Here is a 24768-nt window from a genome sequence, read left to right on the forward strand (position 1 = left end):
ACAGGAGGTTATTACGTTTCATGTAACGCGTGTTATCTAATTCACCGTTATCTAATTTTTCGATTAGTTTTAATGTCTCCTCGTCACCCGCCTGTGCCACTTGAGCCCAATTTTGTGGTTTTGCAACAACATTAATTACATTGATCGGATTCCTACTCAAGTAGTCTACGTGTGACATAAGTACACCTTTACGGTACTCCAGAGAGAAATCAAAATCCTGCATGTAAATCCACCATCTTGCAACTCTGGGCTGGAAATCCTTTTTACGTTGTGTCATATTTAATGCATTGCAATCTGTAATTATTTTAAAGGATTTACCAATCAAATATTGCCTAAAATGTAGCAATGATTTTACTACCGCTAGGGTCTCCAGCTCATAGCTGTGATATTTGGATTCCGCACTAGTGGTCAACTTACTAAAATAAGCAACAACCCGTCTGCGGTTGTCTTTGTGTATTTGCATAAGAAACCCGCCATAGCCAATAGAACTGGCATCTGTATGCAATTCCGTTGTCAATTCCGGATCGAATATTGCTAAAATCGGTTCATGGGTTAAATAAGTAATAATCTCTTGACGTGCATTTTCGTGATCATCACTCCAATTAAAGATTACACCTTTTCTAGTTAGAGCGGCGATTGGTGCAGTCTTAATCGCGTAATTAGGAATGTATCTTCGGAAATATCCTGCGAGGCCAAGAAATTGGCGAGCTGTTTGACATTATTCGGTCGCGGCGATTTAACTAAAGCATCAATTTTATAATTACTCGGCCTGACCTGACCATCTTTTATAATCCTACCTAAGTATTCTATTTCATTAGTAAGGAAAGTACATTTTTTTAAATTAAGTGAAAAACCTGCATCAGTTAATGTTTTTATAACAGAATCTAATAAAACGAGGTTCTCATCAATCCCTTCAGTAAAAATTAGTACATCATCAATATAAACCATGACTTTTCCAGAATCCATGAAGTTTTGAGGGTTTTTGAGATAGTTTTCTGGCAAAAAATAGGCGCATTTGCTAAGCCATAAGGTACCTTGCAAAATTCGTATTGAGCATCAGGTGTAACGAATGCGGTCTTGTGAATGGACTCTTCAGCAACTCTGAGGTGATGAAACCCGGAAACCATATCTAAAGAGCTGAACCAGCGAGCGTTACCTAGCCTATCTATGTAGTCGTTGATCAAGGGGAGTGGATATCTCATTTTGACAGTAATTCGATTCAGTGCACGATAGTCCACGACCATTCTATCAGAACCATCCTTCTTTTTTACTAGTAAAATCGGACTAGCGTACTCTGAGTCGGACTCGCGAATAATTCCTTTATCAAGCAAATCCTTTACTATAGCACATACTTTTAATTTTTCGTCGTAAGATAACTTGTAAGGTCTGTAATATACAGGCACGTCAGTTGTTAACTTGATGTGCATCTCACTATCTTTTACTGTTGTGGTCGTGGTACCACTTAAAAAGAATTCTGAATATTTATTTAAGATCTCTATTAACCGTTCCTTATGATTTCCAGATACCGATGTATTCACTTGATCGGACAAAGAAATTGTATTTACTTGCATTGTATAGTTTACAGTCACCTCACTATGTACTAAACGTTGGCAGTTACCGGTCCTAACATAAGTAATACCTTTTCTATTCAGTACGTCTGTACCGATTATGACGGGTACATTCAAACTATCACTATCCACAATACAAAAATCAATTTCTATTGTCATATCGGTAAACTAAACGGGTAGGGTCACAAATGATTCCGATCTAACTTCCGTACCGCCTAAACCGCGTAATAATTGATTAGTAGGTTTTATTTGACAAGAAAAATGTTTGACGACGTTATTTGACATTAATGAAACACATGAGCCACTATCAATTAACACGTCTATCGGTATTCCTAGTATGACAGCAGTTGTCACGTCACGATTTTTATAACAGCCCGAAATTTCGCGACAAAAGTTGACGCCATTACTATTTCGAGAATTTGTGCGTTCCTAAGCAAAACAAGTACTCTCGGAATGACCCATTTTTCTGCAAAATGTACACTTCAATACATCGCTACGAGATGTCGCTAAGGAGTTTATCTTTTGTTCGCTACTGTTTAAAATTGATTTCGACTGTTTGTTACAATTTACGATCTTATGACCGAACTGATTACAATGGAAACACTTTATTGATTTCAAATCTTTACAATCATACTGACGTTTTACCGGTTTGCGATTTGAATGATTATGGTTGAAAGACTTGTAAGTTCGGTTATCATTAAAATACACTTCCTTAAAGTTGTTAGAAGGTTTAACAAAGCTCGATAAAAACTCACAATAGAATCAAGTGATAGTTTAGCGTTGGCAGCCATGGCACGAATTTGAGGATCCGAAATTCCACGAATAATAATAGCAGTAAGCAGCTCACTACTAAGACCTTTCACAATGCGTAACCTTAAAAGCGATTTGCGAGCATACTCAGCATATGTGGAGAATTTATCGGACTCTGACCGCATTACATCATAAAGAATGTTCGCGACATCGACTGATCGTGGGCATAACGCTTTTAGTTCTACCTTGAAATTGGACCACGTGCGAATATTGCTTGTCCATTGGCTCAGCCAGCCAGTCCCACGCGAGCAAGGCATTCCCTGTCGTCCCAATAGTTTGCAATACGAGCTCTCTCTACTTCATCACACCACGAGTCAAAATCATGAACACCCGGATCAAAATCAGAGACAAAATATCGGTTGGATCTGACCTGAGCACAGTTGATGGCGGTCAAAAGACGCTCCGCAGCGTGCGTCACCACGTCCTCAGACTGCGTTGTTTCCTTGTTTATGGTACGTGTGGTCGTGGAGGAGTGGAGCGGCTGTGTCCCCACTTGCGCAGACGCCAGCTCATGCGGCGGTGTTGGTGCCACAAGCTCTGATGTCGATGGTGTAGTGTTGGGCAGCTCGCGGCTACGGGCAACGCTGTTCGTTGCGATAGCTTGCGTCTCCACAGACGCACGAGGTTGATGGTCTTCCAACGCGCGTAATCTTCTCAAAATCTCTTCCATCGGGTTGGGTGAAGGAGTGCGCTCGCGACGCTTTCGGTTGTTACGTTGGTCGTTGGAAGGCATCGCAAAGACAAAAACTCCGTCTGAATATTAATTAACCAGACCACCAGGTGTAATAACCAAAAAGTAGTACTAATTTAATTTATAAAATCAGAAATGTAGGCTTTCAATGGCTATTCAGCCGTCGAATCTCGCTTCTGATATTAGAAATAAAAATGAAGAAATAATATTTTTTGAATATTTAAATGGCGGCCAACAAACATTTTTTTATTTTATGACAGGCAAAATCGCTAAATATTCTGACAGCTAAGCGAATAGACGATTATCGCCAACCAGTAGTCCTTATATATCCGGTCACAGTGTTGCTATTTGTGATTTTAATTTTCTTCTAATAATATATATATATATACATATATGTGCGTAATTGTGTTTACCTCTGCCTCTCGTGCTCGGCGATGATGGAAAACATCGTGAGGAAACCTGCATATGACTAATTTCATCGATATTCTGCCTCATGTGCATTCCACCAACCCGCATTGGAACAGCGTGTTGGAATATGTTCCAAACCCTCTCCTTAATAGAAGAGGAGGCCTTATCCCAGCAGTGGGGAATTTACAGGCTGTTACTTTACTTTTACTACAGAAAACAAATACTATAATGGCTAGTTAGTAGTAGTAGTAAAGTTTTTCAGTTAGAACAAAGTAAAAGCTAACTGCAGATGTGTAGTTTTTCAGTTGGAATAAGCTAGACCCTTCCAACAAATCATATTGTGAAATTTCTGTAAGTCGTATTGCAGATTGAGCAGAATATTTGATTCATTAAAAGAAATCTCAGAACTCTTTTTCTTACCTATATCTAAATTAAAAACATGTGTTAAAAGAGTCAAACTCGTGAAATAAGTAACTACTGATTTTCTTGCCGATTCTTCCAGGTTGAATTAACATTCCTCACCGATGATAGTTTGATATGAATATTAACCTTGTAAAATTATGCTTCAAATGCGCTTGCAAAAGCTTACTGGTATAGATTACATTTTGATTTCGAGATACATTTTTACTGTAATGGTTATAATAATAAAATATACACGTGTCAAAAACAATAACAGCGTTATTCAATTTTTAAAATTGGCGAGTTAGCTATGAAGGATTTCTTGGAAACAATTGACTATTTATCTGAAAAGTATTCGGTCAGTAGAAATGATCATGAAACTTATTTATTTGGTGCTCTTCTTTATATCTAAAGATTATATTAATTATGTTCAAAAATGTAAATACACAGACATTATTCCTTTATTAACTTTATATAGATTTCAAATTTAACTTCGAAAACTTATACAATAACATGGAACCGAATTTCTAACAATTGCTAAAGTTGAACAATTACTTTTTAACATTATTATTACATAATAATAAGAGTTTCGAACAAATTTAATGATATACAATAGACGAAGTATTTGTGTTGTTAGGCTACTTATTATTGCCTAGTAGTCGCCTGCGACTTCGTTCGCGTTTGGGAGTTGGTTGTCGTGTGTCAAGTAAAAAGTAGCCTATGTCCTTTTTTGGATTTCAAGTTTGCTTCATACAATTACAAATTTCATCACATTACGTTCAGCGGTTTGGTCTTGAATAAGCGACAGACAGACAGAGTTACTTTCACATTTATAATATTTATCATCATCATCATCATCAGCCTGATCGTGTCCACTGCTGGACATAGGCCTCTCCAAGTGCACGCCACTGTGGTCTTTCTCCGCCTACTCGCATCCAGCTCCTGTATGCATTCTTGCGTATATTGTCACTCTACTTAGATTTCATTTTATTTTATTTATAGTATGGAGTCAACCTGGCAAACGCCTAGTAAATAACATAGCACGGCAAGTAATAACCTTTCTTTATATTGTCAATATTAAGAACTAAGATATAATGTCTCTTGTTCTACTAATATTATAAATGGGAATGTTTGTGAGGATGGATGTACATACGTATGTTTGTTACTCATCTCACTCAGATTTTAATGAAGTTTAACAGTGATATAAGATATCCATCAGAATAATACATAGGCTACAATTTATAATGTTTCATTTAATTTGGTCATAATATAACGATACACATAAAGCCGGGGCGGGTCGCTAGTTACTTGAATAAAATCTGATCAATAAAATCAACCTATATCATAATGATTTCGTTCTTTCCATATGATTATTTAAAAAATTAAAAAATATGTAAAACTAGCCCTATTCTTTATCGAATAAAATAAGGGTATTTTTAAAAGAAAATTTACAAAACGCGACGTATTTCACTTCCTATAGTTAAAACTTTGTCCCAAAGGCAAACATAATTAAGCTGCATCTGCCTGTAATTTTCTCCTTGACGCAAACTAGCTTAATGAGATAAACTGCGCAGGACACAGAGCAGAGACAATAGATATGGAATCAGAGGTCTTTGTGAAGATTATCGAGATTAACCCGAAACGATTATATTTATACAAATAAGTATACATTGCTTACTATTCATATTACAATGAGTTTTTTCACAATAAACATCATTACGTAAATATGCAATGGAATGCAATTTTGAAATACTCATCCATTTTTCAAAAGAAGAACAGAACTACGAAAAAGTATATCTCGAATTTCATAACGCAACTTTAGAATATATAAGCAATGAGCTTGGTTTTGGTTGATATTTTTGTGAAATTCTTTTGGCGTATATTTTATATAAATAGTTACTTATTTGATGACGTAAGCATTACCTCATATCAATTTCCTTCGTATCTTCAATCTATGTGACTTGGTCGAAACAAAAATCCGTGTCTCGTTGGCGAAACTAAAAGCCATCAAAGTAAGTATTATATTCATTTTTAAAATCCTGCAATAACTTTATTCACTAAAAGGTATCCACTTAAGTTTTAGATAATCTCTTTTGGTTAGTACGTGTAATATTACACTACACGATTTTACATTACACGCACAATTTAATATAAATGTATACTAGTCGTTGCCTGTTTAGGGATTAGTCGTGTAGGCATGTATGTCTTTGGAGTTGAAGCTTACATCAAATAAAACTTCATCAAAATGGGTTCAGCTGTGAACGGGTCACAGACACACTTTCACACTTATTATATTGCTATAGACGGTCATTCAATAGTCATAGTTTGTACAGTAATTATTGTTACTTAATAATTATTGTTAATTATTTGTTACTTAAATAACCACTGACTTTCTTATCGATTCTTTTAGGTAGAATCAACATTCTGGATCAATGGATGATTGATATGAAAATGAACCTTAACCTTGTAAAATTATCATTTAAATTCGCTTGTAAATTTTTGAATAAATAATCATACTCTTTTCTGAGTAAATTATGCTTCAAAGATACAAGCGTCAAAGGCGTATCAGGGTCATTCGTTTTCCAAAATTGACGAAAGGACACCTAGGAAACACTTTCTTCTTAACTGCTGCCAATTTTGTTTTAGTAAAAATGACTACATATTTATGTCAAAAGTATTCAGTCATTCGAAATAAGAATGAAATTATATAGTTAAGGCCTAAAGTAAAGAGTAATAAAGATTTTTTATTGAAAATAAAAATAAAACATTAATGTAAAACTAATTCGCAATTAAATTTCCATGAATGAATTCCAATACATGACCTAAAATTACACGTCATTGATTCAAGACGAATAAAATACTGATGCCACTTCCGCTATCCGTACTGATCGTCGCTGACAGACCACGTGGTGGTTTTGTTAATTAATTATAACATTGTTGTTTGCTTTGTGAATTATGTGAGTGTTATTAATGGAAATTAGCTTGATTATAAGATTCGTAGAAGACAAAATGTAATACAATTTTACACACAATAGAAACACAAGCCTGTAAATATTCCATTGCTTGGAAAAGGTTTTAATGCAACGTGGATCGGTACGGAATATGTTCCAATACGCTCCACCGAAGTTTCATTAGTTTGTTTTAATTACAAAACTCAGCAGACGATGTACCTGCGTACATGTGGTAGTTATCATAGCGGTTGAACGGTTGAGTTGATGTGTTAAAGCGCCATCTAGCGGTGGGTTGTAACAATGAGACTATTTACTTTAAAATATTAATTTATGAAAAACAAAGTATATAATGTGTCAACGTATTGTATTATTGACAATCATATATATACAAATATGTATATCGTCGTCGTCATCACCAGACCTCGGTTTGATGACTGCATCGGAGCAATAACTTTATTTTTGTCATGTATTTGCACCATATAGGCAATGTAAAATATCCACTACCAACTTTGTAAACTAAGATGTTATATCTCATATACCTGTAGATAAATTTTCTTATTCAAACTTCAAACCGGAATACAATAAGAAATAATAAGTGAAACTACCCATCCTGGTTAAAGAGTGAGTAAGCCAGTGTAATAGTAGTCGCGAGGCACAAAACATCGTAGATATCAAGATTGGTGGCACATTGGCGTGAAGGTAGGTAGGTAAGGAATGGTTAATATTTCTTACAGCATCATTGTCAGAGGTGACCATTTACTCTCGTGCAGCCCATTTGCCGACCCAACTGTTATGTAAAAAAACAGAATCTTAGGAACTGCGTCTACTGCGCAGTCATTTCTTATAGAACTGCTATCTTCGCCAAAAGCATTTATAGTGAACCACCCCGGCTTCGCACGAGTCCAATGTTGATAAATACGTAATAGTAGGGTTTAGTCAGTGTTTGCATATAAAACTTCCTTCTAAATCAATCTATCTATTAAAAAAAAACCGCCTCACAATCCGTTCTATAATTTTAAATATGTAAGCATACATAGGGACAGAGAGCGTAAGTGACTTTATTTTATACTATGTCATGTTTTATTGTAATGATTTACTAAAAAAAAAAAAACAGAAAACATTATTTTGGAAAGCTATATTATTTCTTTATTACGAATACTTCTGATATCATTTAATGCTTAAAAAAAAAAACATTCCAATGAAATAAACATTTTTAGGGAAAACGATTCGAAAATAAATGAGACTGAGAATTCAATAAATTATTTCAATTGCTTAAAGTAAAATACCGAAAGTGTGTTCGGCCATTTCAAATGTAATTTAATTAAAAAAATCAAAATATCCAATTTATTTAATACTGTGATCGCTTTGGTATGGCTGTCAAATTTATCCTTACTGAGAGATTGGTCCTTGAGTGGAGAACCGCGTCTTGGTAAGCGTAATGTAGAACGTCCTCCCGCTGGTCCGACGACATTCGCAGGATCGCCGGTGGAAGCTGGATGAGGGAGGCAGAGGACCGAGCAGCGTGGCGCGCTCTGGGGGAGGCCTATGTTCAACAGTGGACAGTAAAAGGCTGATGATGATGATGAAAGATTGGTTTTATTATACTATTTACTCTGATTAGATGGCCCTAAAGATTGTTTAAACAGAACCCATTTTTTCGTTACAAAATTTAACACATAATATATAGAGCAAACAACTTCCTTCCAACCGTCCGAAGATACCTCGTTTATTTTTAAATTAAAATATTAACCATATACAGCATTTAGTAATTTATATACTGTTTTCATTCTTATCTTGTAGATCTTAGTCGAGAGATCAGTGAAACAAACGATGCCTTTGTATTATTTATAACAAGCTATTAACCGACATCAACCTCTTCGCTATTCAACAGAATATATCTTAGTAACAAGACTCCCTAGGAAATAATATATTTATTCGTCTGCTGGTTAGACTACATAGATCTTCACCGTAAATTTGCGGGCATGGTGTCTACCATGAACCTTTGTTTATAAATCATTGCTTGTCAGTTAATTTAAATCGCATCTATATTTCCGACAACCCGCAGTGTATCAGCATTTTCTTTAATGCTTCTTAATCATCTCGGCACTTTCTGAGACAGGAATATTTTTTTTTTTTTTATGGTATAGGTTGGCGGACGAGCATATGGGCCACCTGATGGTAAGTGGACACCATCGCCCATAGACATTAACGCTGTAAGAATTATTAACTATTCCTTACATCGTCAATGTGCCACCAACCTTGGGAACTAAGATGTTATGTCCCTTGTGCCTGCAGTTACACTGGCTCACTCACCCTTCAGACCGGAACACAACAATACTGAGTACTGTTGTTTGGCGGTAGAATAACTGATGAGTGGGTGGTACCTACCCAGACGGGCTTGCACAAAGCCCTACCACCAAGTATAGCAATAACATAGCTAGTGTGTAAGAAGTGTTAAAAGATGAGCAGATTTCTTGACCAGCGATGAAACGTATCACAAGTCACGATCATTTTTACAATAAACTGATTATACACATACTAGCGACCCAACCGGGGCTTCGCACTGGTGCAATGCTGATACTAAATATACTACAGAATTTTCTTGTGTCTGTACTGTATTGTATATGTTTTATATACAAAAACCTTCCTCTCGAATTCCTCTATCTGTTATAAAAAAACCGCATCAAAATTCGTTGGTTAATTTGAAAGATCTAAGCTTACATAGACATTAAACGACTTTATTGTAAACACTGTAATGATAATGTTATTATAACCAGTAACATATTTTGTTTCAATGGATGTATAGTCCAAGCATAGCTCGTATAGTTGTGAAATCATTTGTTACCAAGACTATAATTTCGTATTTGAAACCCACAAAATCCCCATGTGTTCATTATATCTGACGGTCGATACTCATGCATATTCAACGTATAGCCGCAATTAGCCAGTCGATAGTTTTGAGCCACCAATTATATTTGAGGATGCTCCAGGCTTTTTGCCATGAGACCGGCAATTTGAATTTCCGAGTAGGCTGTGATTTAATCACGTTTTTTTGGCCATTGTTATTGTAAATCCGAATTAATATTTACATGTTGAAATGTATTGATTACAATGAATAGATGTTATGATATATTTTATTTCATTGTAATTCATACTTTGATATATTTTTGTATAAACTACTAATGGTACTTGGGTACTAATAATATGCGGATTTAGGTGTTCGTAGACGGCACGACGTACTTTTTTGCTATCAATCCCACTCACTGCCGCCTTTATATATTTTTACTTGGAAATGCGTGAACTGTACTGTTTTAAATAATACCTTATATAATAGAAAGAGACAGAAAAAGAGAGAAAAAAGAGCGAAGATGAGAAGAAATGTTGCCCTGAGGGGGTAGAACAGTTGATTTTCACGTGACGATTTCTGTCAGTTCATTCTGTAAGCCGCTTAAAGAACTTTATTTAAAAAAGGAAACAATATTATATTTCTTTTCTATATGTTATGTTACTAAAAGTTTTTTTGTTATAAATTCTTTCAATAGCTATCAATTTATATGTTTCACATAATCCGAGCCTATGATTCATTATTACCATGTATATTTACTTTTATGTAAATTTTGCTCAGATTCTTCAATATTGAATAAAGATATACCGTAAGAAAGTAGATGTCTTAAAACATTGTCAAGGCAAGTTTCACAGCTGAACTGAAAATGAAATGTAAACACAAATTTAGCCTTTAACTCACCTTGAACTTCAAATATAACAATAAATTACATTTTCTTTGTGCTCGAAATTTTTGTTCAATGTCAACGGTAATACAAATTACTGCTTTATGGCGGCAAAATATTATAAGCGCCGGAAATATATCATGTTATACATTTATGTATTCTAATATAATAATTACCTTATTATATTAGAATACATAAATGTATACTCTTGGTGGTAGGGTTTTGTGCAAGCCCATCTGGGTAGGTACCACCAACTCATCAGATATTCTACCGCCAAACAACTGTACTTGATATTGTTGTGTTACGATTTAAAGAGTGAGTGAGCCAGTGTTCCCAAGGTTCCCAAGGTTGATGGTGCATTGGCGATGAAAGGAATGGTTAATGTTTTGTTACAACGCCATTGTCTATGGGCCGTGGTGACCACTTATCATCAGGTAGCTCATGTGCTCGTCTGCCAATCCAGTAATTAAAAAAATGCTCTGTCCGTTACCATTTCACGTTTCAACCGCTGAACAGGTTAAGATGAGTTTTGCTATGAAGCGAGCTTAAATCTCAAAGAAAGAGATAACTTCAGATACTTTTTCCGAGAAATGCAAGTGAAGTCACGACAAAAAATATCATATATTTAAATATAGAAATATATTTTGTTAGGGACAATGATTTTCTTAGAATATTTAATGATAATTATAGTAATCGAATTATAAAACGTAAATTTTAGCAGAGCACTTATAATCTTTAATGTAATATATACGATCACTTTATAAATATACACATACAAAATTAACAAATTTATATTTTTGTTATGTTTACTCTCCATGTTAAATAAGTTGCACAGAATGTCTTAGTGTGCGTAAGTGATGATGACTAAAAAGTAGAGACAGCATAACATAAATATTAGATTATATAATTTAATGTAAATACTTCTATAGGTCGAAACGGTACCCTAATGTTCTTGTATTTATTGTCAGAATCGACGTATCCTTTTCCTAATACGAAACAAAAGTTATTGTAACCGAACGGTGAAAAATATAAAAGTAAAATGAATTTATTAACAAAAACAGGATTTTTCTCGATTAAAAACGGACTTCGTTGCCGTAATTTCATTCTGTATGGACTTCCCAACTTTGCTGGAATAACGCAAAAATAAAGAGTTATTTTATTTGATTGACATACAATGCTACTTTTATTTGATGAATTTGGAATTTATTTACCTAAAAACGTCGATGTATATGCTTATATAAAACAGAACGATCGAAATGAATTCGAAAAGTCAGACTAATAAAGGTTTCGGATCAACTGAATTCGATACATTCATCCATTTATTGTTAGTTGAAAGCCCAGGAACAATTTACATACAAACTCATCTTACTAATCCGTGATGTCGGATAACAACGAGAAATATTCGTAAGAGGAACATTCGTGATGTCGGATAACAACGAGAAATATTCGTAAGAGGAAATGAATAAGAGTTTTACTTGAGCTCAAACAAACATATAATGTTTCGTATTTAATTTACTGCTCGTAACATATAATGTAACGAAAGTGTTACAATAACACTTCTATATTTAAGATGAATATAAAATTTGATTTTTTTTTCCGAAAAAAAATTGACTACATCATAAATTTATTACTAAAGTTTTATTTAATTTACGAAAATTTATTAAATTATGTAGCTCGTTTATGTGTTTTTATTCAAGTGTGAAAATGATATTTATACGTGTGGTTATTTATTTAAAATTATTTATAATATCAACATTTAATTACGTAAAAAATTTAAAATGTCATGTTAACATACAACAACAACAACCATCTGTTAATTTTCCACTGCTGGGCTAAGGCCTCCTCTCCCTTTTGAGGAAATGGTTTGGATCATGTTCCACCGCGCTGTTTCAATGCGGGTTGGTGGAATACTCATGTGGCAGAATTTCTATGAAATTAGATACATGCAGGTTTCCTGACGATGTTTTCCTGCACCGTCGAGCACGACACAAATTAAGCACACGAATATTCAGTGGTGCTTGCCTGGGTTTGAACATGGAATCATTCTGGGCCATCTCGGCATTCAACGTTCACTCATACACAATTGTTCAATTGTGCACTGGTCTGTATTGTTGTCTTTTTTAGGGTGAGTGAGCCAGTGTAATAACAGTTACAAGAGACAATTTAGTTCTCATTCTGATGCATTGTCAGTGTAACGAACGGTCTAATTTCTGTTAACAGAAATTAGACCGTTCGTTGCAATAATTATGGTGACATCCAAATCAGTGGCACTTTTGCGTGTCTACTCAAATGAGGAAGAAAAGGATCCATCTTATTAATAACTCGATAAAACTCTTAAAATGTAATTGTTTAAGTTCCTTTGTCGAGGAGCTATTCCGAGAACACAATACTTAAGACAATGATACTGTACTTAGTAGGCTTCGGGCTTAAATGTTATAATAATTTCTTGTCTAATAATAGAAACGATAATACAATGAATACAATGTTTTTTCAATATAAATGATGCCGTTCTGATCGATTTTAGCAACGACATTTACACGACAGGACAGTAGGTGGTGACCACTTACCAACAAGTGGCCTATTTTCTTGACCTAGGCAGACCTATATCATCAGAGTCACATAACTGTTACATATACATATAGTCTTTGATCATTCAAAATCAGAGGAAGGTCAACCCACTTAGATGCTATCAGTCGAATTCTTAAAATATTAACAGTTTTAAAAGATTAGTACGGATTGTCGTTTGACCACTTAATTTTAATTCGCATGATCAAACCCATTGCAATTCTCTGCGGTTTAAAGTTACGCTTTATTTAACCGACTCCAGGATTAGGGTGACAATGAATTTAATGTTCATAATTACATTTAAGTCCATCATAATTTTTGACGGCATATTTTTCATTATCATCTTTGGAACAGGTTCATCTAATGTTGGTATCTTCTAGGTTATACCATTAAGCTACTTTGCATATATATTTATCCCATCAACCCTGAATACTTTTTATCTGACAATTGTATTAGCATTCGTGCTCCTTTTAGAAACTATTTTTTGAACTTAAAAGTAAAATCCTAGAATTTGTTTATATTTAAACAGGTAAACAAAACCACTTCAGATAAACTAAATAATGCATCGCTTGGTACTAATAAGGGTAATTAGCGTCAAATTTATGTGTTACCACGTGTCGCCTGCGGTTTTGATTGCCTTTTAGGGCTTAAGCATAACATTAGACTATTTTTCCTTAGGATTAAAATTGACCTCATATCAAATTCAATCAAATTCGGCTGAATATTTTCAGAGCAGAAACACAGACAGAAAAACAGAGTTGCTCTCTCATTTATTCAACCTCCGTGGTCGAGTGGTGTGTACACCGGTTTTCATGGGTACGCCACTCTACTATGAAGTTCTGGGTTCGATTCCCGGCCAAGTCGACGTAGATTATCATTTGTTTTCTATGTTGTCTTGGGTCTGGGTGTTGTGTTACTGTCGATACGTCTGATTTTCCATAATACAAGTGCTTTAGCTACCTACATTGAGATCAGATTAATGTATGTGATGTTGTCTCATATTTTTATTTATTTATTTATTTTTATTATGGAAAAGGTTTTTCAAAATATTCCGTTTCGTTTTTACGCTTTTCAACATTATAATTTTAGTTTATAACAATTTTAAGTTAATCGCTTCATAAAAGTTTAAAGATTCAAGTCATAAATAATGAACTTGGCTTACCTGGTCATAAAACACGTAAATCTTAAGTGACGGCGGGTTTTAAGTTACTGCTAAGTAAGTTTTTAAGTGTTAATTTGAGTATATAATTTAATTAAAATCTACAACAATTTACTTGATGATATACATATATAATATTAAAACATTTGGATAATTTAGGTTTATGCTCAATTTATTTAATGTAAATTTTCGTTGTAAAATCATTATAACATAAATTATAATATAAGTTTTGACATATTTATTAAATCTATTATAACAACTTTGTGATATATTAAATGTTTATGTTTACATGCCAAGCATAAAAGGTGACACAACAAAGATTATAATTATTAATATCGTTGAAGGACGAAAGTTCAAGGAAACTGGATATTGGGTGAAATTCTGGCAAATGTATTTGATCAAATGTTGGTTAAGAGTAATTGTGTTTGACCAATATGTAGTGGCATGCAATATGTAGTGAACACACTTTACGGGCAATGTTTGTAGGTATTTAACTTGCGATCTATATTATCTTATGTATGTTAATTTTTTTTATGCTATAGGTTGAAGGACGAGCATATGGGCCATAAGTGGACACCACTAGCACTACCCATAGACAATGTAGCTGTAAGAAACATTAAATAATAGAAAATGTCCTGTCAAATTCATAATTTGTGGTCACATATGTCTCGGCATACCATCTCTAATGAATACATATCATCTAGATTATGATTTAATTGCTACACCATGAACAAGGATGGTTTACGTTTCTCATCAATTAGTTGAGTCAATAAAACTTGCTTTTATTTGAATACGTACACACATAATGTCGTCACCGTTGAGTTTGAAAGTGTGAAGTGACCTATTTTATAATTTATTACATTTTTTTATATGGCAACATTTTTAAGTACTAAACACTATAGTTGCAAATATAACTACATAGTATAAAACAAAGTCGCTTTCTCTGTCCCTATATCCCTATGTATGCTTAGATCTTTAAAACTACGCAACGGATTTTGATGCGTTTTTTAGTAGATAGAGTAAACTCAAACTCAAACTCAAATTCCTTTATTCAATATAAAAGCATTACACTTACTTATTGATTGTCAAATAAACACTACCACCGGTTCGGAAAAAGGAACACCCTGACCTGAGAAGAACCGGCGAAAGAAACTCAGCGGTTTTTTGTTATTTTGTTTTCTGTTATTTTTTTTTTGTCAAATTTATAAGGTACATAGTAGTACATGATTAGAAATAGCCAGGAGGCGATCGTTTCATTCCCAGGGTGTGCTATCAAACATAAACTCGCTAATTGTATACCTTAACCTAGTAACCTTTTGCACACAAGCGTTCCTTAACAATTTTTTTAAATTTGGCAACAGAAGCATTTTGAACGCTTTCTGGGATCCTGTTGTAGAAGCGTATACATTGCCCCACAAAAGAGTTACTGACTCTATGCAGTCGAGTAACAGGAGTAACAAGATTGTGTTTGTTCCTTGTACCAATGTTATGAGAATTACATTTTCTCATAAAAACATTAATATTTTTCCGTACATACAAAACATTACAAAATATGTGTTGAGAAGCAACAGTCAATATCTTAATTTCTTTAAATCTATACCTTAATGATTCCTTGGCTCCTAGGTTATAGATTGCGCGAATAGCCCTCTTCTGCAGCACAAATATAGTTTGGATAGCAGCTGCATTACCCCAAAGCATAATACCGTAGGACATTATAATATGAAAGTAACTAAAATATACTAGTCGAGCCGTATCAACATCAAAAGTGATTCGAGAGGAAGGTTTTTGTACATAATGCATGGACAATATAGTATTGAAACACTGATCATTTTAAGTTTCTAATTAAACAAATTCTGAAGTAAATTTAGTATCATTATTGCACTCGGGCGAAGCCGGGTGGGTCGATAATATTCTATAAGTTAGCAAAAGTCTACCTTATAGAAAAAAATCTTTATGTATTTTTCAGTATTCTAAATTTTTGGACGTTAGAATAACACGTCGCTTTGACGACCTTTTTGAGGTATCCGTTGAAACTAGAGCTGGCAATTTTTCATGTGGTTAGCCGGCAGGATTTTTTTTAATTCATTCCGTGAGCGGCATCCTGACTGTGAATGCTTGTCTATTAAAAAAAGGAATTTTGCTTGTAATTCATATATAGATCATACCTTTCTTTACATATTTACAAAGAAAAACTACAACTTATTTTTATGTTACCTACGTTTATTCTTTAGCGTTTCGTCCTTTATTGTCGCTTTCCTTATCATTCAATAACATCAATAAAAAACAAATTGGTGACTATTCATTCAAAATCAAAATATACTTTATATCACTACATAGTATAAAACAAAGTCGCTTTCTCTGTCTCTATATCCCTATGTATGCTTAAATCTTTAAAACTACGCAACGGATTTTGATGCGGTTTTGTTTATGGTAGATTCGAGAGGAAGGTTTTTGCATATAATACATGAACTATATAGTAGCCTAACCTAACTGCAATCATCAAGCTTAGAAACAAGATAACTTTAAGCCGATTTAGATAATTTAAGCGTCATTCCATTAAGACTAATAAAATGTAAAATGACCCCTTATAAATATCTGTTGTATCCATTTAATTCGAGATGATTTATAAACACAAATTAAGGTCATGAAAATTCAGTGGGTCCGCTTTGAACTCAGGTCCATCGTTTAAGATTTAGGATTGCCAACCACTAAGTTATCATGGCATGGACTTACTATTTCCATGTACATATTTTTTTAAGTTATTACACGTACAAAGTAACGTTAAGACAACAAAGATTTTCGTCCTAAGATAACATAACGCAAACATCCTGACCCTGTTTCGCTTTACTAACACCTACTAATATATGGCAGTTATTCCAGATAACTTTATAGTTCTTAGTCACGAATACATCCCTCATACATCCGATAACAACTTCGCGGTGATATATAAACTTACAGCGATACCACAATCGTTGTATGGTCCAATGATAACTTTAAACACAAATCATTGTCGGTTCACATGAATGAATTTGGATTTACAGTCGTATTAAGAACACACTTTCAAGCTTGTTTTGTAAATAAGTATTACAATTATAATGCTTAGAAAATTTTGATATAGATTATTTAAATTATGACTTATTTTTGACGACCTCTGTCGAGTAGTGTGTACGCCGGTTTTCAAGGGTACGCCACTCCGAGGCACCGGATTCGATTACCGGCCGAATGGCCGGCCGGTGGTATCAACAACAACAACAATATCCTGTAAATTCCCACTGTTGAGCTAAAGGCCTCCTCTCTCTTTGAGGAGAAGGTTTGAAATATATTCCACCACGCTGTTCCAATGCGGGTTGTTGGATTGCACATGTCGCAGAATTTCTATGAAATTTGTCACATGCAGGTTTCCTCACGATGTTTTCCTTCACCGCTGAGCACGAGATGAATTATAAAGACAAATTAAGCACATGAAACAGCGGTGCTTGCCTGGGTTTGAACCCGCAATCATCGGTTAAGATGCACGCGTTCTAACCACTGGGCCATCTCGACTCTTGGTCGGTGGTATCGCCGTTACTTTTTATTATCCATAACACAAGTGCTTCAGCTACTTATATTGGGATCAGAGTAATGTATGTGACGTTGTCAAATATTTATTTATTTTAATTAAAATTACAAAAGAAAAAAAATTAAGAAATATTTTCTTATGATATAGTTAGGCGGATGGCCAAATAGACCTGGTGTTAAGGTTACCTGGTGTTAATATGTAAGAAATATCAAGCCTTGGGATGTTACACGTATGCCCCTCGAGTCTAACACATCCTTCAAACCGGAACACAATAATATTAAGTATATATAGGAAAAGAATATCTGATGAGGGAGTGTTACCTACCTAGGTCGACTGTCACAAAGCCTTATTCTCAAGTAAAATACTATTATAAGCAATACATACACTCACCCACTTTCAACACGCACACTTTCACACATAAAATTATCATATCTATACAAACTGTATTTTTAATAATTGTTTCGTAACACTATTTGTATTAAAACTTACTAAACTCGAAAAGGTCTATTTTGATTTTAATAACGAATATTATTATGTTATAATTATTTATTCCATTTCTATAAAAATAATTAATAGTTAAGCAAAGTAATTGCTCCTTCTAATTGTAGGTTTAAAATGTTAGTCATAATCAAAATATACTTGATTCGAGTAGGCTTTCATAAGCACTTTTGAATCGGAATTTTACAGAACTATGTAAAGCGAAGCTATCACCGGCCTTTTTAGTAATTGCTCCTTTTAATTATGTATAAAAAAGGGTGCTTAATATTTTATTAACATCGAAAATACACAAAACTTTTGATTAATTTTTACATATTGAGATAAATAAAATATATTTTGTAACGATTAAATTAACAGAAATTATTGTGGCAAGATCGTAAGTAATAATATGAATAATTTTATGATTACGTAATTATACAAGCATTAAAATATATATTTACAAATAAAATAATTACTTTTCATAACAAAAGGTATTTTATTTGAATTGCTAAAGTAACTTATATTATTTTTGACATTTCCTTGGTAGTGTTTTGTTCAAGGACGTAGGGCTAGGTGAGGGCGTGGCAACAGCTGTTATCAGGGTACTTGGTGTTCAAATCCGAAGGCAACCCGTGTTGAATGGACGTATAAAATGAAATTCGTATTAATATCCACCACCCAAAGATATTTGGATAGTGCAGGTTTCGTCAAACGTAAAAAGTCTTCCTATAAAACAGCTGATGATCAGATAACCCAACTAACATGACTTAGACTCGAAAAACTACCACATAATTTTCGATTATCCTGCTTAACCTAAGAACTTGTAAAGCAATTCAATCCAATTCTTATCATCGACATTTATTCAACGTTTTTAGCACATCCCTTTGACCCCTTTTACCCCTAAATTAAAAGTAAAACAAATTTAAAACGAGTAGACAAAACATTAGTCTTAAATAAAATACAATGAACATAAACACAAGTCCTGCGTTGCACTGAAATTAATTTAAAACCTTCACAATTTACAAACGTACTTTAATAATAATTTACAATAGAATTTCGACTACAATTACAAATAGCTTGTATATCCATTGTAACAAAAGGAATTTCAAATTGCATAATAAAAATTGAATTACATTGTAATTCTGCAACGCTCGGACAAATACTTTATTAATGTATTATGGGACAGCTATTGTGGTATTACAAAAAGTGTAGACATGATCATCATCATCATTATCAGCCTGATCTTGCCCACTGCCGGACATAGGCCTCTCCAAGTGCACGCCACTGTGGTCTTTCTCCGGCTACTCGCATCCAGCTCCTGCCTGCCGCCTTGCGTATATCGTCATTCCACCATGCCTGAGGACCTCCTACACTACCTTTGCGGAGACGCGGGCTCCACTCTAGAACACGTTTTCCCCAACGGTTGTCGGTTCTACGACAAAAAAAATAAGTGTGGACATACTTTTGGAAAACCAAACCGGGATAATTCAAGAGCACCTTCGTCTTTATATCTCGTGTTATAGATGTGTGAATGTAAACAAAGAGTAAAAAGTGCACTCAACGATTTTTCTATTATAATCCGATGAGTCGGAAGTCAAACTCTTCACGAGTTTGGGTGCAGTGCCGACTTTACGTACTTTCCAAGGTACGGAAGTAACGTACCAACTTTCAAACTTTGACTGTTTCTTATGTCTGATTTTAGACTTTGGAATATAAATACCGCCAGTCAATGGTTCTAAGATATGATCTGTTTTGAATAACACATGTTGAACAATAGGTAACTACAATACGTTGATTTTTGATACTTACGACATATGTTTTTCTGCTTAAGTTTTATAAGGAACTGTTGTGTAAAATGTAGTGTGTAGCTGTTAAGGTTGATGGAGGTGTAAATGATAGTCCATCGGTGGTAGTGACCACTTACCATTAGGCCCAGCTGTCCATTCCCCATTATTAATAAAGCATAACCTATATCAGGGGTTTTCCATATAAATTTATTTAAGCTTGATAACTTCAGGAAATACCAATATAATTTGAAATATTTGTTTGCTTTTAAAGCTTATTTTTTTGGAAGTATTTAGAGAGTGCCGAGCAACGAAGATTAACAATTGAAAAAGAATGAATCATTTAATTCAAAAACATATTAGTTTAAATCTATATCTATTTTTTTTGTAAACAACTATCTACAAATACTCGCAGACGAAACATCGCACGTTTTCGCTATTAGGTTGATTTTTATTACAATTAAACAAGTCCTACGAATTCCCCGATAAAAGGCTGAGACGATTATAAAGTAAATATAGTTAGGGAATTTAGAAAAGCCTAGTAAATAAACCAAACGAAAGATCTTTTTCAAAGGGTCGTCCTTTCATAAAATAAAGGACATTAGTACAAAGAACGTAAGACAAGAATTGGTAGATCAAAGCCAGAAATCTGTGAATCGAGTTAGAAATGTTAAGGGTGGGCGCGACAAAAGATTTTTAGGCGTCATTAAATCTAAGCTTTTCCTGTTTTGTGCTGCGTTTGATATTGCAGCTGATTATTATATTAAATTGTTTGTTTTGATTGGGACATTCCAATATTCTCCATTATGATGTGGATTAGTAACTCGATATGGTTAGCGATATATTGGATACTATTTGTCACCCGTGGACGTGTTCTCCATTTAGACATAGGTAGTCCTATGTACAATATAATATATAGCATATAAATAAGCTTGCTTCATAACAAACATAATCAAAATCGGTGTAATGGTTTGGTTGTGCTCGAATAACAGACAGATAGACAAAGTTACTCCAACATTTATGATATATGTATAGATAAATTAAAAGATAATAAAATTGTTCATTTCTTGATTACAAGAATATATTATTTTTGTATGATAAGTTGGCCTGAGTCTAGCAATTCAAAGTGAGTAATATTACATCAATAGAAATGTCAATTTTTAACTAAAAATATTCAAAGATGTTTGGCTACTGTTGTAGTAATAATAGTTGTTGCATTTTTGTTGTTCCAGTGTTCATTCTTTCGATAACACGTCATCAAACGAGGCATAAGCGTGACGTCGTTCGCGGACAATACGCCATGTTTTTCACGCGTACTTGTGTTACGTCTCTGCCTCTTGGCAGTTTTTCCGACGATTTCTGGTTAAAAATGCTTTGTCTCCTATGAAATTTTTGAATGTACGCCTTTTTGTTTTATCCGCGAATAAAATGTAGGTTGAAAATCTGAAATACGTCGTGTTTCTACGTATTGCATAATTAAAAGCCTGTAGTGAATATAAAAAAAACATATTGCATTCGTTCTATGCTTGTTATATTGTTTATGTTGGCCGCCATTTTTATTCAGAATTTTAATTTGAAGCTCGAAATCTCGGATATTTATTGCGATGATGTACGGTAAAATAAAAATTATAAAAGAACGGATGGAATTCTTAACATCTATATGAGTTTAAAGTATTATATTGGGAATCCGTAACCGTTAAGAAACTAAAGGAATACATAGTAAGAGAAGGAGTTCTAGATAGAGTAAGAGATTTTCATTTACATTTTAAGCGAACTTGTAAGGAGCGTGATGTGATAATATACATAAATTTTTTTACAGGTATTATCCAAGTTTGGTCAGCTCCGGGTAGCGAGACGCGTCTGCCGTGTGACTTAGCAGCATCTGTGTCAGATGTAGCAATGATGATGTGGTTCAAGGATGGAGAACGAATGCCGATTTACACGTAAGTCCTTTTACAACTACACTAGTATACGCTTTGTACAAGCCCGTCTGGGGAGGTACCACCCATTCACGAGATATTCTACCGCCAAACAACAGTATTTGACATTATTGTATTCCGGTTTAAAGGGTGAGTGAGCCAGTGTAACTACAGGCACAAGGGACATAACATCTTAGTTTCCAAGATTGGTTGCGTATGGCGTTGTAAGGTATGGTTATTGTTTCTTACAGCGCCATTGTATGGGCGGTGGTGACCATTTACCATCAGATAGCCATCTGATGGTAAGTGGTATGCTCGTCCTTCAGCCAATAACATAAACAATTGTAAAATAAATTCTTAAATACTCTCAGGGAAGTTTACGCTTTTTGAGTTGAGTTTTTTATACAATTTTTTGGCAATAAATAAGTTAGTATAGTGCTGTTGCGATGACAAAATTTTTTTTGCATATGTACCTTAAGCGGGTTTTAGTCCGCGTTTATGCCTTAATATTCACTTTTTCTAGGAACTAGACTATCTACATTTGCAATGTTTAGTTTTTTAATTGTTAAACAAATTCTTCAAAACAAATTTCTACATAATTGCTAAGTTAGAAAACACACAATTTATACATCTACATCACTCGTTGCAAAAGATGGAATTTTCGATTTAAATCGATACCTCGTTAGGATAACGATTTGCTTAACAATTGAGTCTCGATACACGAGTGCTCTGTACAATGAATCGAACATACCAGGCCTTCAGACATTCAAATAGTCTAAAATACATACCGTCCTTTTGTAATGCATTGAATTTCATTCCTTGCTGGCTTTATACCGTTTCGGATTAGGTTTATACGATACTAGCAATCCGCTATCTCAACTACGCAATTAACTATTTTGACGACCTGTTTTAGTTCTGAACACATGCTGTAAGTAATGAATGTGTTTGTTATCAAAGAAGATTAGCAATACATATATAGCAAATTTCATAGAACAATAAATATTAGTGGTTCCGCATAACTACGCGTTTATTTAAAGTATTTTTTATAAATTACGAGACTTGTAACATGTTTTTTTTTTACTTTATTTCGTTGCAAATCAGCACCAAAATTATGAATAGTAAAATTATAAATAGTAATAGCCTTTAAATGTCCCATTGCGGGTTGATGGAAATTATGAAACCTTATTTAAATGAAAGTTGTAATGTCAAATCGTATACATTAGTACAGTTATAATTGGAGTTTCTTGATAACAAGTTCCTTTAATTTTGTTCATGTTTTGCATTTTTTTCTTATAAATTCTTTTTCAGAGGTCTTCAAAATGGGACCATAACCGATGTTTTATGTGCAGTTATCGTCCCATATTCAGTGGGACAAGAATCGACTTACGCTATTATTAATATATAAAATTCCTATAGCCTATTACCGATTTTGACGGACCTTCACTGGTAAATATCTGCTTTAATAAGGAGTAACTTAGACTACTTATATTATAGTACAGTGTACAGTAATGATAAAGTCGTCTTGGGATGTTATTAGACTAGAATATGGATCGAAAGTGCACTATTATTATATCCAATTTAATAAGCAAGTTTAAACTGCCGAAGAAGATTATCGATCTCAGATTAATGGCACCAAGGGCAGATGCATTAGATTATAGTTTTTTTTAAATAAATACACAACATCACATACATTACTCTGATTTCAATGTAAGTAGCTAAAGCACTTGTGTTATGGAAAATCAAAAGTAACGACGGTACCACACTCACCCAGACCCACGATAACATAGAAAACTAATGAACTTTTTCTACATCGACTCGGCCGGGAATTGAACCCGAGACTTCGGAGTGGCGTGCCCATGAAAATCGGTATACACACTACACGTCCACGGAAGTCGTCATAGTTAATAAACGGGTATTGTTAATATATCATTGAATTTAAGTTAATTTTGTAAATGGAAGCCAGATTTACGAAATAATAAGACAATACAAGTACAGTTCCAGATACGTGGTCTTGCAGAATATATCAGTCAATGATTTTCATTATAACTTGTCCATTTAGTGTATTTGCTGGCTCTGAGCTCAAAGCAGTGCACGTATCGGTTCTATTGTCGTTTCTGATTAAGCTATTCAACAGCTGAAACAATGGACTTATTAACTAACGCCAAGGCATGGCTTGGTTATTCAGATAATTTAATTTTATCTCAGCATAGACTTGACTGTCTATTGATGTTCCACTGTTGGGCTTGTGGATGGTGAGATGATATCAATGTTTATTTATATATCGAATACCGAAGATGCGTATTATTTTCGTACAAGATACTTGTCACGTGTACTGGTAAACCTTTCATTTACTTATCTTGAAATTCCCCAAAATCTTTTAGATTAACTATTCTTTCCTATGATATATGATGGTATGTGTTCATCACTGTCGATTCTTATATACATATTTTAGTGGAACAGGTTATATTGATTTTTTTTATATATTTTAATGGAATAAGTGTTTGTCTTCTATATCAGCTGATGGAAAGTGTAGATAAAGAAGAAAGTGGCACACGCCCTACTCTTGGAGGAGGAGGCTTGTTGCTCACGTGACGATTTCAGCCAGTTCACTTACTGTAAGTCGCGTAAAAGAACTTATTCCCAAAATATAGTATTAAAATATAATATTCATTAAGTACAATTGCATGAATTTTTGGTGCTAAATAGAACATGTAATTGGCTCACGTCTGCATTACTCAACGAACAGTCAG

At 34.1% G+C, this 24768-nt stretch overlaps 1 protein-coding gene across 1 annotated transcript in view; it reads left to right on the forward strand.

The window, feature by feature from the left end:
- Positions 1–24768, forward strand: part of LOC124538491 (nephrin-like) — a 136589-nt gene that overhangs the window by 60255 nt on the left and 51566 nt on the right. The window contains exon 3 of the mRNA XM_047115570.1: positions 21919–22042. Within this exon, the coding sequence (XP_046971526.1) occupies positions 21919–22042 (124 nt within the window). The remainder of the gene's footprint in view (positions 1–21918; positions 22043–24768) is intronic.

The sequence above is a fragment of the Vanessa cardui genome, chromosome 20 (genome assembly GCF_905220365.1).
Source record: "Vanessa cardui chromosome 20, ilVanCard2.1, whole genome shotgun sequence".
NCBI classification, from domain to species: Eukaryota; Metazoa; Arthropoda; class Insecta; order Lepidoptera; family Nymphalidae; genus Vanessa; species Vanessa cardui.